The sequence below is a fragment of the Perna viridis genome, chromosome 9, assembly GCF_037379345.1.
Source record: "Perna viridis isolate PV_CMFRI_1.1 ecotype Kerala chromosome 9, ASM3737934v1, whole genome shotgun sequence".
NCBI lineage: Eukaryota > Metazoa > Mollusca > Bivalvia > Mytilida > Mytilidae > Perna > Perna viridis.
The window spans coordinates 12184664-12199723 of NC_142453.1; the positions used below are offsets into that span (position 1 = coordinate 12184664).

The 15060-nt window shown below is 32.5% G+C and overlaps 1 protein-coding gene across 1 annotated transcript in view; it reads left to right on the top strand.

Moving 5' to 3' along the window:
- The window catches only part of LOC148606795 (uncharacterized), a 58299-nt gene extending 43790 nt beyond the window's left edge, over positions 1–14509 (top strand). The window contains exons 26-37 of the mRNA XM_088547234.1: positions 99–161; positions 1211–1438; positions 1737–1851; positions 2052–2236; positions 2943–3075; positions 3444–3620; positions 7772–7873; positions 8722–9399; positions 9889–10004; positions 10480–10550; positions 11229–11380; positions 13636–14509. Of these exons, the coding sequence (XP_088403360.1) occupies positions 99–161; positions 1211–1438; positions 1737–1851; positions 2052–2236; positions 2943–3075; positions 3444–3620; positions 7772–7873; positions 8722–9399; positions 9889–10004; positions 10480–10550; positions 11229–11380; positions 13636–13871 (2256 nt within the window). The 3' untranslated portion in view covers positions 13872–14509. The remainder of the gene's footprint in view (positions 1–98; positions 162–1210; positions 1439–1736; positions 1852–2051; positions 2237–2942; positions 3076–3443; positions 3621–7771; positions 7874–8721; positions 9400–9888; positions 10005–10479; positions 10551–11228; positions 11381–13635) is intronic.
- The last annotated feature ends 551 nt before the right edge of the window (positions 14510–15060 follow it).

Sequence of the window (15060 nt, forward strand, 5' to 3'; positions counted from 1 at the left end):
TCATTAAGAAGCATAGCTTTATCACAAAGTTTTGAGGATGATTTTTACTTCTGCAGGTTTTCAACTGAAAATTATAGATTTTGTTTTCATTTTTACAGATGAAAGATTTAGCCAAAAACGCGCGTGAAGCAGTCATCGCATGGATAGCTTCACATGATCCTGTAAGTAGGATCACTTTACAATATTTAACCATCAATTGTTCAAAAGAGTAATCAAGGGAACCAAGGTTATAGCGGTAACAAATAAAAATGTAATCCAGGGACAAAGACCAGACATAGAAAACAGACATACACAACAAATAACCTACAGTAACTAAAATTATACATACAAATTAACAAAAGCAAATGAGCAACTCGGTCTCAACTAACTGGGAGCATGGACCAGGTGCACCGGTAGGGTAAGCGTCCTCTGTTTTTCTAGAAACACCCGCCGCATTGCTCATAAAAAGTCAAGTCCAGGTAGACAAAAGAGGAAAGGAAAACTATGACATGTTGAACAAATCAGTGTTTCATGGCGAAGATGGATACACCATATCGATCCACGAGTTCATGGTGACGACCATAAAACTTCTGTAGTGATGACTTCAATCTTGTAGCAACGTAACCTTGTTTTAGAAGCCTATTTGTTAGAATTCTAGCGCGATACCAAACGTTTGCGTAGTTCCGGCAAGCTCTGACATTGCGTATAAGTTGTGATATGAATACTCCATACGCAGGTGGTGAAGGAATGTTGCCACAGATGAAAGGAAAATTGACAATTCTGAATGAAAAGTCATCACGTTTGTCGTAAAGTTTGGTCAATAGTTTTCCTTTACCATCGATTTTTAAGTATAGGTCAAGATATGAGGCTGACTCACAGTGTCTGTAGTATCCTTTATCTCAGGTTCTTTGGTGGCGATGTATTAAATCCCCAAGACTAGGATTGTTTAAACCCTACTGCCGGAGATCTAATATGTTCTACTTCGTTTATTTTTTTCCCTCAACAAATCTAACTCCAGTGTCAACAGCACATTATTTGCGTCTTAAACCTTAAAATCTATCTTTGTTTTAGGCGTATCTACCCTGTTGTCATTATCATATAATATTCATACATTTTTCAAGTGTTTTTGTTTGTTTGTTTGTTTGTTTTGTGTACGTACTATGATCATGCTTAAAAGTTATATTAAAATAAAAACGAAGCTTTCGGATGCTAATATTTATTTGATATTTAGAATGATATAACAGGACCTGTTGGGTATGGAGCAGCAAGGTTTATTCCAAAAGACACAGTCATGTTTTATAAAATAAGATTCGAAAACTATGCAAATGCATCGGCACCAGCACAAAAGGTTTTGATAGAACATGTTTTTGACAAGAATGTCGATATCAGAGCATTCCAAATGCAGCAAATTGGTTTTCACACTTATATTAAAGACTTATTAGGAACCAGTTTCGTCCAGGTAAAATCAATTTTAAATCTTTTTTCTTTCAATTTAATACGTAAGGAATCTTTCTTAAATATCTTTTCAAAGAATCTTTTTAATTTTATATTCGAGGTAGGAATAGCAATACGAATACGCAGATATGGCTAAAATAGATATTACTATTTTTGATAAAACTGATTTAATTTTTAGAAAAATCAACGTCATAAAGTATTATATATTTTATATTAATTAAAGAACTGCAAATTTTATCGCAAACTTCGAGAATATTCTTATACGCTTTCAGAAAAACGTATATATTTTTTCGTTGTTGTAGATTATGGTAGATATTACAGAAATGTATCCTGGTTTACAAGTACGCATCCGTGGTGGACTTGACATTGTCAACAATAAAATGACATTAGATTTCCAAACCGTAGAATCTGTAACAGGTGTGGTCATGTTATTACCTTTTCATGCTTGTTATATAAATGCTGTATATTAGTTAAAATCAAATAAGATTTATATCATAAACATTTTTTGTAAGACTGGTAAAATTCATTTCAATGAACTTATGAAATAAACTTTGAGTGAATATCACAACCTTGCATTTGCTAAAATCGTTATTCACTAACTACTTTAAATTTTTTAGGACTATCACCAACGGATCCTCGAAGGGGATTTCTCCCTCCAAATAATGGAACTACCGGACAGGGCTTTGTTTCGTTTTCTGTTACACTCAAAGATGAGGTCGAAACATTGTCAAAGGTTAATGCTAAAGCATCGATTTATTTCGATGAAAATGAGCCAATAGACACACCTGATTTCTTTAATACGGTATGTATGCTATCGGCAATATGTTTGTCTCTTTTAAAAGAGGACAGTCACTGGCCAGTTTTGACAGCTTGTTTAAGTAAAAAAATATCTTTACAGTGGATATGATAGAAAACATACATCTTAGTGATGGCATATCTCAAATGCAATTTTGAAAGCCTTTCGATTGATCTTCATTGATGATAAAAAATTAGTATTTGTACTTTTTTCCCATCTATCTAATTATTGAACTTTTGAACTCCTTACAAAGTCTTTTCCAGTTGTTTCTAGTTTTATGCTTTGTCTTCTTTGTTGAAGTTTATTTTAATTTTAATAAGTTCCATGTTACCTTTTCAATGTGGCTATTTCCACTTATTTACTATTCATATATATATATGTGTGTGTGTGTGTGTGTGTGTGTGTGTGTGTGTGTGTGTGTGTGTGTGTGTGTGTGCCGTCTTGACTACTGTTTTACCAAACATTAACATTAACTGCTTATATTGTAACATATCAGATATGATTAATCGTAATGGAAGCGGGAAATATCGATCTGTAATGCCTGTACTATGTCAGAACCTTTCCGGTTTTACCTTTTATGAACTACCTTTTTGGACTGTTCCTTATGAGGTTATCAAATCGTTGATTTGGTTATTACCATTAACGAATAAAATGATCGTTCGATAAATAACCCGAGATATCATAAATGTTCATTTGTGTTATGATTTATCAGGTTGATGATAGCCCGCCTGAAATCAACCTTACTGTTATAGAAGAAGCGTTTGATTCGGGGAGTTTGGGTATTTCAGTTACATCTCGAGATGTAGGGTCAGGATTTCAGTCAACAGATGTAATGATCAAGAAAGGTTTGTGAAATAAATTTTGAAAAACAATAATTGCCACCAAATGCTCTTGATACGGTGTATTGGAAATTGTGTGAAGTGTAGATTATTCTATAAATTAAGCAACTTCAAATTTGGTTGGAAACATCTCATTTTCTCATCAGATGAAATATTATTCCGAACTATTCTTGATTGGATTAGCCATACAAACAAACAGTTTAATAAACTTTTATACTACTATGCACCTTTTGACCTAGAATAGCTGGCCATACCAACCGAAACAAGTCATTTTATACCTTTAAAAAAACTAAAATATGCATTAAGACACTTTTAAAAGATAAGTGTATTTTGAAATCAGCCCCCATATTATTTTCAATTCGCAAAAATTGTAGATTTTGGATTTGATCAACTGATTTCCAGCATTACCGAAAATGTATTTTCGATAAATCTGGAATCCGGAATGAAACACGAGTTATTGTTCCTGCCTACAGATTACACTGGAAACCGGCCTTCCATTGACAACGCTGTTTCATCTAATTTGTTGGTAGTTTATATTCCAGAGAAGACAGGTATAACTAAACAAAGATATTTTACAATGTACTTGTTTGTATTTTGTTTTTCGGTTTTAATTTTTATCGATTCTATTAAGATAGCAGAATTTGCGGTTGAGGATTTTTTTGACGTTTCAATAAGCAAATTTCCGTCGCAACAAACTGTTATCTCATATTTCAAAAGGTGGGAAATAAATTTCGTGTCTGCTCATATTAAACATCCCCTGACTGGTGAGAGGAAGAAATATCCCCCTCTTTAGAGACTTGTTTGATCTCGATAGATAATTGTCTTGATTTTAATCGTAAAGTCATGTTTTGCTGTACGGTACTACGCACAAAGGATGGGTGAATTTAACCGTCAACTTTGAATTTCTTCGTTTAAAGCAGCAGCCTGGGTATATAAGGGTTGCATCCCTTGCTTTTCAAAAATCTTATTGTAACTGGCAGGGTTAAGATCAGAGAATATAATTTTAGAATATCATGAGCTAGAAGCAGATTTTATTGACAATCTTTGTCTCAAATGTTTCTACCTTAACAATAAACAAATTGTGAAAACATATTTCCTATTTGATCAATATTCCTAGAGAAATTACACTTGCAAAATCTGAAGTGGACACAATTTTGTACAGATTTTGAATTTAGCGGGAGGAGTTTGGTATCAGCTGTTTTTGTTTGTAAACACATGCACATGCAAGTTAGTGGTTACAGGCTTGCTTCACGTACCTTGTTAGCAGTACATGTAATTTTCGCCTTATTCTAATAAATTAATACTAATATAAAAATCCATTAACACATATCCAAAGAATAGAATATGTCAGCAAATAAGTTGTAAAAATCAATCTATTCTAATATACTGCAAGTGAAAAGTCGATCTAAATAACAGAGTTTCATATTTAACACTTTAGCAATTTTCAATACCATCTGTGCCCCATGTATGGCTTTGACTTAGGATTTGGATAAAGTTCTCTTACAAGATTTAAAACACAGATAGGCATAACCTCTCTCCTCACAACCACTACTGAGTCATCTACTCTATCTCTATTGAGAAGACAACTTTTTTCTGAGGTACTGCTCATGACTCCAGGCTCCCCTATTCTGCATCATTCTCCAAAATAGTTTGTATTTGGTTTTCCTAATAGCACTATTTCTAATGTGAGCCCTTTGCCCTTCACCTAGCCAACTTTGTACTGTTTATAGTTACACATGGAGTACAAAAACATTCCAAACACATATCCCAATCTACTTCATGCAAAATGTCTTCCTGATGGTTTGGCCCACTTTCAAAAGTTTGCAGGTCAACTTGTTGTTCTTCAGACTAATTTCTGTTGGTGTTTTCAGCTGGTTCTTTGATTCAGCAATTTGTCATCTGATTAACTTCATTAAAATCCCAATCATTGTGATTGAAAAAAGCTTGTATAGCTTATCTTTGTTCTTCAGTAACAGCCAAAGAAAGCACACTTGCATTCTGCAGATTTTCCATTTTCACTGACTTTTATAAAGTTTATTTGTCATCATTTACTGAAGTGGGTCAGAATCAACTTTATGGGCATTTTGGGGTTATTCTGTGGGTAAAAGTGTCTGTAAAATTTACTATGAATCACTTGTTGACCGAAGATTACCACATATCAATTTATTTATCATTGTTCGTAAAACTTTATTTTGTCGGCAGATTATTTTTTTATTCTTAGGCAATTTAATTACAACCTATCATTCCCTCTAATGAAACAAAAATGCATGACCTTTGACAACGAGGTTATAGAAGGATAGAGATTTTTAATCATTATCCCAATCCTCAAAACATTGCAACAATCAATCAGATGGGAGGATATACCTGTCAAAAATAAAATGTTTCAAAAGGTAATGATGATCCTGACAAAATACATTAATTAATATAAATGCATTACTATAAATTCCTTGATGGCCCCATGTTTTAGTGGGAAATTTGTAAATGTCACAGTTTGGAGGGAAATTTTTAATAAATGAAAATAAATGTATCATCATGGAAGCAATACCTCTTCAGAATATTAATATAAATAATGAAAATAATCAACGACCAGAATAAAGGAAATACGCAAAAGATAATTTTGAAATTGTCAAGAAGAGAAATATTGCCAGAAAAGATAAAGCAAAACCAATTGATGGAAAAATTAATTTTACATGTGAATTCATTGATGAAAAAGACCATATATATAAAATGGCCAATGACATCAAGTGTGCCATGGGTGGTGGAAATCCTAATAGAACAACAAAGAAAGACATGCTTTTGGAAGTATTTTCATTTTATATGAGAAATAAACTAACACAAAAGTTGGACCCTGAGAACCAAGATGATGAGGAGGATGTTCTATTTTTAGACTGTTCGTTTACAGCTTGTGATATTGATGCATCCCAACAATAGGTTTTTATAACTGATGAAAAGTTTATAGAAAACCTCATTCAGAGAGTAACACGGGAAAATCTGCAAAAGCAATTTATTTGTCAAATCAACTGATATAAAAGGACATGTTGGAGTTTGTAAACTTAGATGTGAAGACAAACAACATGATCTACTTTGGTCTTCTTCATCCTACCTTGGTGACAAATTTCTTTGTAACCTTCGGATGGCTCATGGATTTTATGTCTCTGGTATTTTACCAAACCAGTATTCAAGATTCTGTCAGGCCTCAAATATTGGATGTATTGGCGAAATTACCCTAAATGGAGTATTTCAAATATATTCACCAGTGGTAGAAGGTTTAGTAAATGAGTCATGTAAAACAGCACTTCTCGAAGAAATTGCTTCCTATGAAGAACTTCAAGACGACATTGACATTGTTACTGATGCTAGGCATGGAACTAGGAAGAACTCCATGTTTACTGATGTTGTATGTCTTGGTTCTAGAACTCACAAAGTGTTACATGTCGAAACTATTTCTAAAGTTGATTGTCCGAGTGCACAGAAACACGAACTGATTGGAACAGAAAGAATATACGAGTATTTTAACAATATACATGATGAGTATGAAGTAAAAATCCGTGTTCATTGTCATGACAGAAATACAAGTGTGAACAAATTCATAAGGAGCAATGGAATGAATATATCTACAAATGATACTTGGCATGCAACAAAAAACATTGCAAAGGAAATTAAATCAATTTGCACAGGGCCAAGGTACAAAGATGGGCAAACTTGGCATCCCGAGTTAGCAGATAAAAGTGCCAGTATCAAGACTCACATTTACTGGGCAATGAAAAATTGTAATCAAGATCCTACAAAACTTAAATTAAGTATACTGAATATTGTCGAACATTATAAAAATAATCATGAACACTGCAGTGAATTATCAAGATGTAAAACAGAACTGAAGTATGAGCCATCAAAAGATGTGATTTCTGTTCCAAAGGCCCATATGTCCTTATCTAATAAAACTTAATTGCGCATGTTCCCCCATCAGGCTGATCGGATGTTGCTGGTTTAAAGACGTTGTAAATAGAGCGTCTCATATCATCACTCCTTTATAAATAGTTTTTTTCCAATCTATACAATTAAATGACTCGCTAAAGCTCGTGCTGAAAATATCGCCTTTTTCGAAAAACAACCTGATAATCGAGTATTTTTTATATGTAGTATTTGTCTAAGGTTAAATCAGTATCTTCATCACCCCTGACCGAGGAAAACAATGTTTTTGTGTCAGTTTTAATTTACTAGATAAATATGAATTTTGAAATATTTTTCAGTTTAACCCAATTATACTATATCCCTTTGGTCGTTTTATGTTGTTTTTTTTTTTAATTTTATTTTATTTTGTTTTTTTTTTGTTGTTGTGTTATGTTTATTTTTGTTCCTTTTTTATCTATTTGCTTTGGTTATATTACTTCTTTTATTGTTTTGTGTGTGTGTGTATTTCTGTCTTGTTTTTATGACAGAATCCGTCCAAGTTCTAAACCGCGATAATGTATTGTATTTGTTTATTGAACCATTTTATCTCGGCTAAAATGTGTGGTACTGCATGTTCTTGCTCGTGTAATGTATGATTCCAATGATGTAATGTAAAAACTAATGGTAACGGCTAATCACAAAATTATTAGGAAAACAAATCAAGCATAGTCCTTCTTTTCTTTATGTCTTTTTTTTTTATTATGAACCACTGTGTAGTTGGTTTGATATATTACTTTTTAATTTTATATAGGATCATGTAAGAACCTAAATAATTGCAGCGAAAACGGAAATTGTACTAAAAACAACATCTGTATTTGTTTTCCTGGATATTTTGGACCAGCATGCAACCAAGGTAAGATAATATGTTCCATTAGGGGTGACAACATGTAAGCATGTTTGAAATAATTAATTTTATAACAGCCATGGATTTCATAACAACTTTTTACCGACATAGTTACTTCAATCGAAGTATATAATGTTACTATGAAATAAGGCATAATGAAACAAAACGTTATTATGTTGGCTCACCTTTTGGACGGTTTTAATACCCTTTGTTTTGAAATGCAGGAGGCATATAGTGATCATGCCATGCGTCCGTCAGATCGTCCCTCCGTCTCCAGTGTTTATCCGTAATTGATCAGAATCTAGGGAATTGAATTCGATTAAACTTTCATACATACTTTCAAATGACTTTTGTAATTATTGATCGACCAAGGAGGAAGATGGTGGGAAATCTTCCCATCCGCATCTCCTCTAAAATGGAATTCAATGCGCATTCCGTATCGTGTGGTTTCATTCTGCACCTCTTTTTTGTATTTCCCTCTGAATAAACTGGAGTTTCTTGATGATATATTTTATATTTACCTTTCATTGGAAACGAAGGGACCATTTTCCATCAGCAACTCATCCGATACCATGGAATAGTATTCAATGATACCTTCACATGTTCTTTATCAAATGATGCTATTGTTGTCCTTCTATTTTCCATTTTCATCTAAGTGACATTTGAGATTTTTATTTATATGCAAATTTGGAGACGCGGTATCAGTACTTTTTTTTAATTTCTATGTAGATTGAGAATCTGGCAGTAATACTCAATAAACATGATAAAAAAACGTCTTTATATCTGGTATGACTAAACACATAAAGATGAACAAAAGGTATCCCCAATAGAACTTAATTGCTGTTTTTTTTAACTAGAAAATGTACCATTGGAACCTCCAATACTGATGATAAAAGCAGCTGAAGGAAGCGAGGACAACCACGTGAACATATCGTTATTTGCAACCACAGTAAACGGAGAACAATACGATTCGTTAACGATTTATATCAGAGATATCCCCGAAGGACTTACGTTTACGACTGGAAAATCTTCCGGCAATGACTGGGAAATACCCAAAATAGATTTTGGAGAAATGTTTCTCATTCCACCGAAAGATTTTGCTGGTAATTTTACCCTTGACATTGAAGCAGTTCTTACCAAGGGTCACGTGAATTCCTCCCGGAGCTCAAATGTAAATATACAAATAGTCCCAGTCGTTGACGGTGTAACATATGATATTGAAGCGAGCTGCTACAATACTAAAATGAACTATGCCTATTTATTAATTCGGCTATCACATAACGATGTTGATAAATCTGAGAAAATTAATGCAATAATACACGTGCCTCGTGAATTTCATTTGAAAAAGGGAATTTCAAATGGGAATGGATATTATTATCTTACTGAAAATGATACAAAATCATCTATCCAAATAACATCAGAAAAAAATTTCGACATAGCTACAATACAAATCGAAATACAACTAGTAGCATCAGAAAATGGACTACAAGACGAGAAATTTAAAACAACAAACGTTACTGTTCACAAATGTGCAGGTATATTATTGTAAATATTAGATATCTTATTTATCATTAATATCATGTTTCACCTTAATCTTGTTACATTTAACTGTGTACTTAATAGTTTTGATCAAAAGACAAACACAACATATATTTAAATGGATAGCACAATGTCGTCACATCCAGACGTGGTTCGTCTCATTCTATGAAGACAAAAACTATAATATATAAAATTATACTGTTTGTGACTATTTTTCTCAATATATATTATATAGTTTTATACATGTACTTTTGTAGTAAAGACATGACTTTTGTCTGAAAAATGAGAATTCTGTCACTTCTGTTCGTAACTTTAACGATTGTTTTGACAAAGAGAGCTATTAATATGCCCATGATGCTTAGAACCGTAATGATCGAGAAGTGACGCACCTGTAACGAAAGTAGAAAAGGACAAAATATTCGCTAGAAAAAAAAAGAAACGTCATATAATTGTAATTGCTAAACTAGAAATGTTTTATTCCCTAGATGAAAGTATGTTCAGTTACAGGGTGGAACTTCGTTTAGAATTAGATATTGAATTAAATCTTCTAGACACCAAAACGCCAGAATACACAACATTATTCCAGAGCATTCTTAAAGCGGTATGTAATATAATATTCACGTTTTTTTCACGATTTTGCAATATCTTATCACTTGCAAATCTGTATAATGAAAAAATATTAAGTTTATGTTCTTGGATGTAGAAACGAAGTTTCAATTAATTATCGGAATACTTCTACTACGTAATCAAAAACAAAATATGCCATTAAATAAAAGTGTTGTTTTTCTGATTTTTTTTCTATAAAAATAAAGACAGATATAAGGAATTGAACATTTTGCATAAGAAAGATTTTCTGTTACTATGTAAGAGGAAAGCAAGATAGGACCATGAATTATGGAACATCTTTATAAAATATTTATGAAACGAAACCTTTTATTTCTTACTTGAGTATCAATACACTAATATGTTTAACGAATACACAATGCAGAATCTTGAATCATGTAGCTATTGACAGTGGTGTACCCAACTTATTAAATACATTGTTTACTAATATTATTGTGAAATGAAATTTTCAGCTGAAAGATTTTTATTCAACATCAACTCAAACGGAAAAAATACTGACAGATGTCCATCTTATATCAATCAGGTGACGACATAAATTTGTACTTCATAAGAAAAGTTACATCATTTTTTTCATATATTCTTTCGTATATTTCGAAAAGATAAGACCAGCAAAACACATTGACCATGTTGTTAGCAATGCAGGAATGATTATCCATTATAAAGAGTAATCAAGGAAACCAAGATTCCAGCGGAAATCAAAAGAATGTAATTCCAGGGACAAAGACCCGACAGGGAAAATAGACACACACAACAAATAACATTAATAGCCAAATAATACGTACAAAGAAACAAAAGTTAATGAACAACTGGGACTCCATTAAAAACTGTAAGCATGGACAAGGTGCATTCGTACGGTAAGTATCATCTCCTTTTCTTGAAACACCCACCGATTTGCTCATAAGAAGTCAAGTCTGGGGTAGACGAAAAGGGAAAGAAAAATTATGACACGTTGAACAAATCAGTTTTCATGGAGCAGGTGGATACACCTTAACGTTCCATGAGTTCATGATAACGACCATATAACTTCTGTTTTGATTTCTTCAATCTTGATGCAACATAACACGATTCTAGAAGCCTAATTTTAAAAAGTCCAGCGCGGTACAAAAAAGTCTACGTATGAGTTTAAGGGACATTATTATTTTAATCTATGTTCATTTTTCCATGGAAAAAAACAGTACAATATTTGTATTTACTTGCTTAGGAAGGGAAGCATAGTGGCCGTTCATGACGTGGTCTTGCGGGAAAATGAAAAAGAAAAAATAACGGAGGCTCTTTCTAGTTTAATAGAAGAAAGACAGACAATCAACATTGGTAACAAGACAATAAAGGCATTGTCCTTTAACTTTCCGAAAGGTGAGTAAAAATCAAGAGGACTAGTTTGGTAATAATTTTCACAAAGTGGGTAGAAATGAGAATGTAATGATGATGTTTTCTGACATTCAACAAGTCATGTTACGAATTGTTTTAACACTTAAATTGCTGATACACATAGCAAAACTTCAGCGATTTGAGACATAAGAACCCATGTCTTGAGATATATAAGTGGAATGCCTTGAAACAGTTGCAAAAATCTTATTTTGAAGACATGATGTCAAAAAATTACCAGAAGCCTTTAAAAAGTTTTTTTGCAGCTAATGTCTGTGTATTAGACAATGGCATGTCTTGAAGATCAACGTCTTTAAGACACAGCAAATGTGTCTTGAAGACTTATCCACTGTCATTAAAAAGAAAAACCAAAAAAGAAAAAGAAATCTTAGTATTCTACATTTAACTTTTTTTTTTCATTTATTGAATAAACAAAATAGATTTGTAATGAAAAGGCATAGTTCGTATTGGGTAACAGTAGCATTTCTGAACCTATCTGACGTATAGATATAACAGTCCTTCACCATATGTGTTATTTGAAACCCAATTTTGTTTTCACGATGATAATAGAAAACAAAACGCAAAGCACTGTGAAAATGACCGAAATATTTAAATTCTGAAAATTCCCCATTTTTTTTATATTCGTTGTGACCCGGAAGTGTAAAATTTATTGTAAATGCACACGGGGTATTTTTTAACGATAGATCAGAGAAATGGCAAAATATATCAATGCTTTAAATATAACAAAATGATATAATTAGCAAACAGCGTGACGATTATCAAAACATAGCAGACGCAAAACACAGTGATATAAATTAATAAGTAATTTAAATTATATGACACATAACATGATCAAGTATCAATCAGTATAAAGTTTCTTAGTTTCCAAATCTCTCTCAGACACCAAGACTCCTGCGTTTATTTTAATAATCAGAAAAATTTATTCATATTTTGCCATGTATTTCGGTTGATATTTTAATATAACCTGTCTATGTGATAGACAAATCATTATAAAAGGTTCTATATATGGCATCTAACAACATTGCATATTCTTACATCTCGTGGTTGGTTTAAACGAGCGGTCCTGTCATTGACTCTTTATATACCACACCAAATACATGAGATCGTTTTAACGTTTACTTTCTTCTATGAATAATCTTCCATAACAAAATCTGCTTTACTAGATTCACCGGTCTCCAAAGACGTAGGCTAGATCTGATAAATTGATTCAGAAGACGTTCATTCAAAACATATTAACATTAATTTTGACCTACTAAATATCATTACGTCCAAGTACAAAGTGTACATAAGTTATATTTGTGGCCCAATTTACCTTGTAAGATAAGTTGGTTTATTTGTAACAATATTTACCAAAACTTAAAATGTTCATGTTTTTCCACAATGTAAATTGGCAAATGGCCAATGTCTTCAATTATACAAAACAAAGGGTTTTATCATTGTTTTACCACGGGCTGACCATTTATGTCATTACTTTAGTAAGGCTATATAAAGGCCAAACCGTGGTAAAACAATGATAAATTGGAGCCCCCTTGAATTATTTCTTTATTGTATGGTTTGAAGTTTTAGTACTGACAGGCAAAGACATAAATAAGACATGTGATATAGCACATATGGTCTGTAATGTGATATAGCACATGTGGTCTGTAATGTGATATAGCACATATGGTCTGTAATGTGATATAGCACATGTGGTCTGTAATGTGATATAGCACATATGGTCTGTAATGTGATATAGGTCTGTAATGTGATATAGCACATATGGTCTGTAATGTGATATAGGTCTGTAATGTGATATAGCACATATGGTCTGTAATGTGATATAGCACATGTGGTCTGTAATGTGATATAGCACATGTGTAATGTTATTAATGATCAGGAAACTACAACTATCAAAGCTTACAAACAAACAAAAACATTACCTAAATAGTTCTATACTTACTTTTTTAATACAGATTAATTTAGTAGCAACATTTTGGCATGACTCGGAGGTGAACTTAGACAAGGGCATTTAGGGTATGTGACCTCACTAAAATTTGAAAAGCGTTGGTTGGAATAATAAAATAAAACGCAGCCTGTCTCAAGACATCTCAAATAATATTAAGAAACTGAAGTCCAGTTCCTCTTTTTTTATGTTCAAAGTAGATAATGAGGTTGAGCTTAACGTATGATAAATACCACTTTTCATAAAACTCCATGTTATCTGATGTATTCCTTCTTTTTAGATGAAATTGCGGACAGTCAATACAGATTCTCAAAGACGATTATCATTGTTATAATATCTGCCAGCAGTCTTCTTTTCATCATAGTTGTTATTATAGTGATTTGTGTCAAAAAAAGGAACATGACAAGAAAGGGTTCTCTTGATAATGAACTACCGATCAATTTTGATAAGGCTGTTCGAAGTTCTACGACAGTCAATAATAGGGGTTACAGTCCTATTTTTTTGTATGAAGACTAATTTATTCGTAATTGTTTTTTAAGTTTAGAATTATATTGGTTACAAAATGAAATGTAGATATCACCTTACAATATTCCTCATACTTTTAATAAATTTTAGTATTCAATGATCCTGAAAATATATAGTCGGGGACATCTTGCTTGTTTTTAATATCATGAAAAGTTAAGGATTTTGTATTTTATTGGTAAGGGGTAGAATGTGGAACCCATTATTTTTGCTAATTTGCTAAATTAGTATAGTATAACATGTATTGGTCGTTTCAGGGACAAGTCGAAAGCAGACGCCAGGTGTAATAAATTACTAACCGTAAAAACCCCATAGTGTGCCTTTGGCTGTTTTTGTGTTCTCCATAGTTTTTTGTTGGTTTACCTACGATAGAGCTTTGAAACATATTTTAAATCCTCAAAACTAATTTATCCTGATGATCTGAGTGACCTTGATTTGAGATGGTTGTCAGCTGTTTTGTCTCTGCCGCCAATCCATTGGATTTGGTATGTATGTGTATAGGGACATCTTATCGAATATGACCAATATTGATACTCGAGTCCTTTCGTTTTTTTTAATGAAGTCTCACATATCTCTGATGGTTGGATATTTTTGTTTCGCTTGTTTTCGAATAAAATTTCAATTTTAAATCATGGTTACTCTTAATGTCTTGTTGAAGTTAAATAAGGATTTATAAGCATCAAAACAAACGATAACTATAATATCATCTACAATTCAATATTATGAATTTCTAGTGTTTAAGCCGATGCATCATTTTAGTAATGATTATGCTTTTGTTGTTGTTTTTTTGTGACGTTTTGTCTTCCTTATTATCAGTTTGTGTGACGTTTTGTTTCTTCAGTTTGTATCCTTTTTTTTTGTTCGGTTCGCTATTGTGTATGTAGATCGTTTCATGTGTTCACCTTTAGGCCATGTATTGGATTTTGGGGCATTGTAATCATTCCACTGCTGACGCTTCGGTATTGTTTTGCCTATATTCAAGGGATAACAATAACAAAAAACAAAAAATACCGGAAAAGTAACTAAAGAAAACATGCAGCCCGTACTACATATTGAACCATACCAAAGAGCAGATACAAAAAAATGTAGAGCGCTTCGTGTTATCAATTTTAAAGTCATCCATGTCATATTCATTAAATTAAATAAGAAATGAAATGAGCTGAATAAACATGTCTTCAAGGTA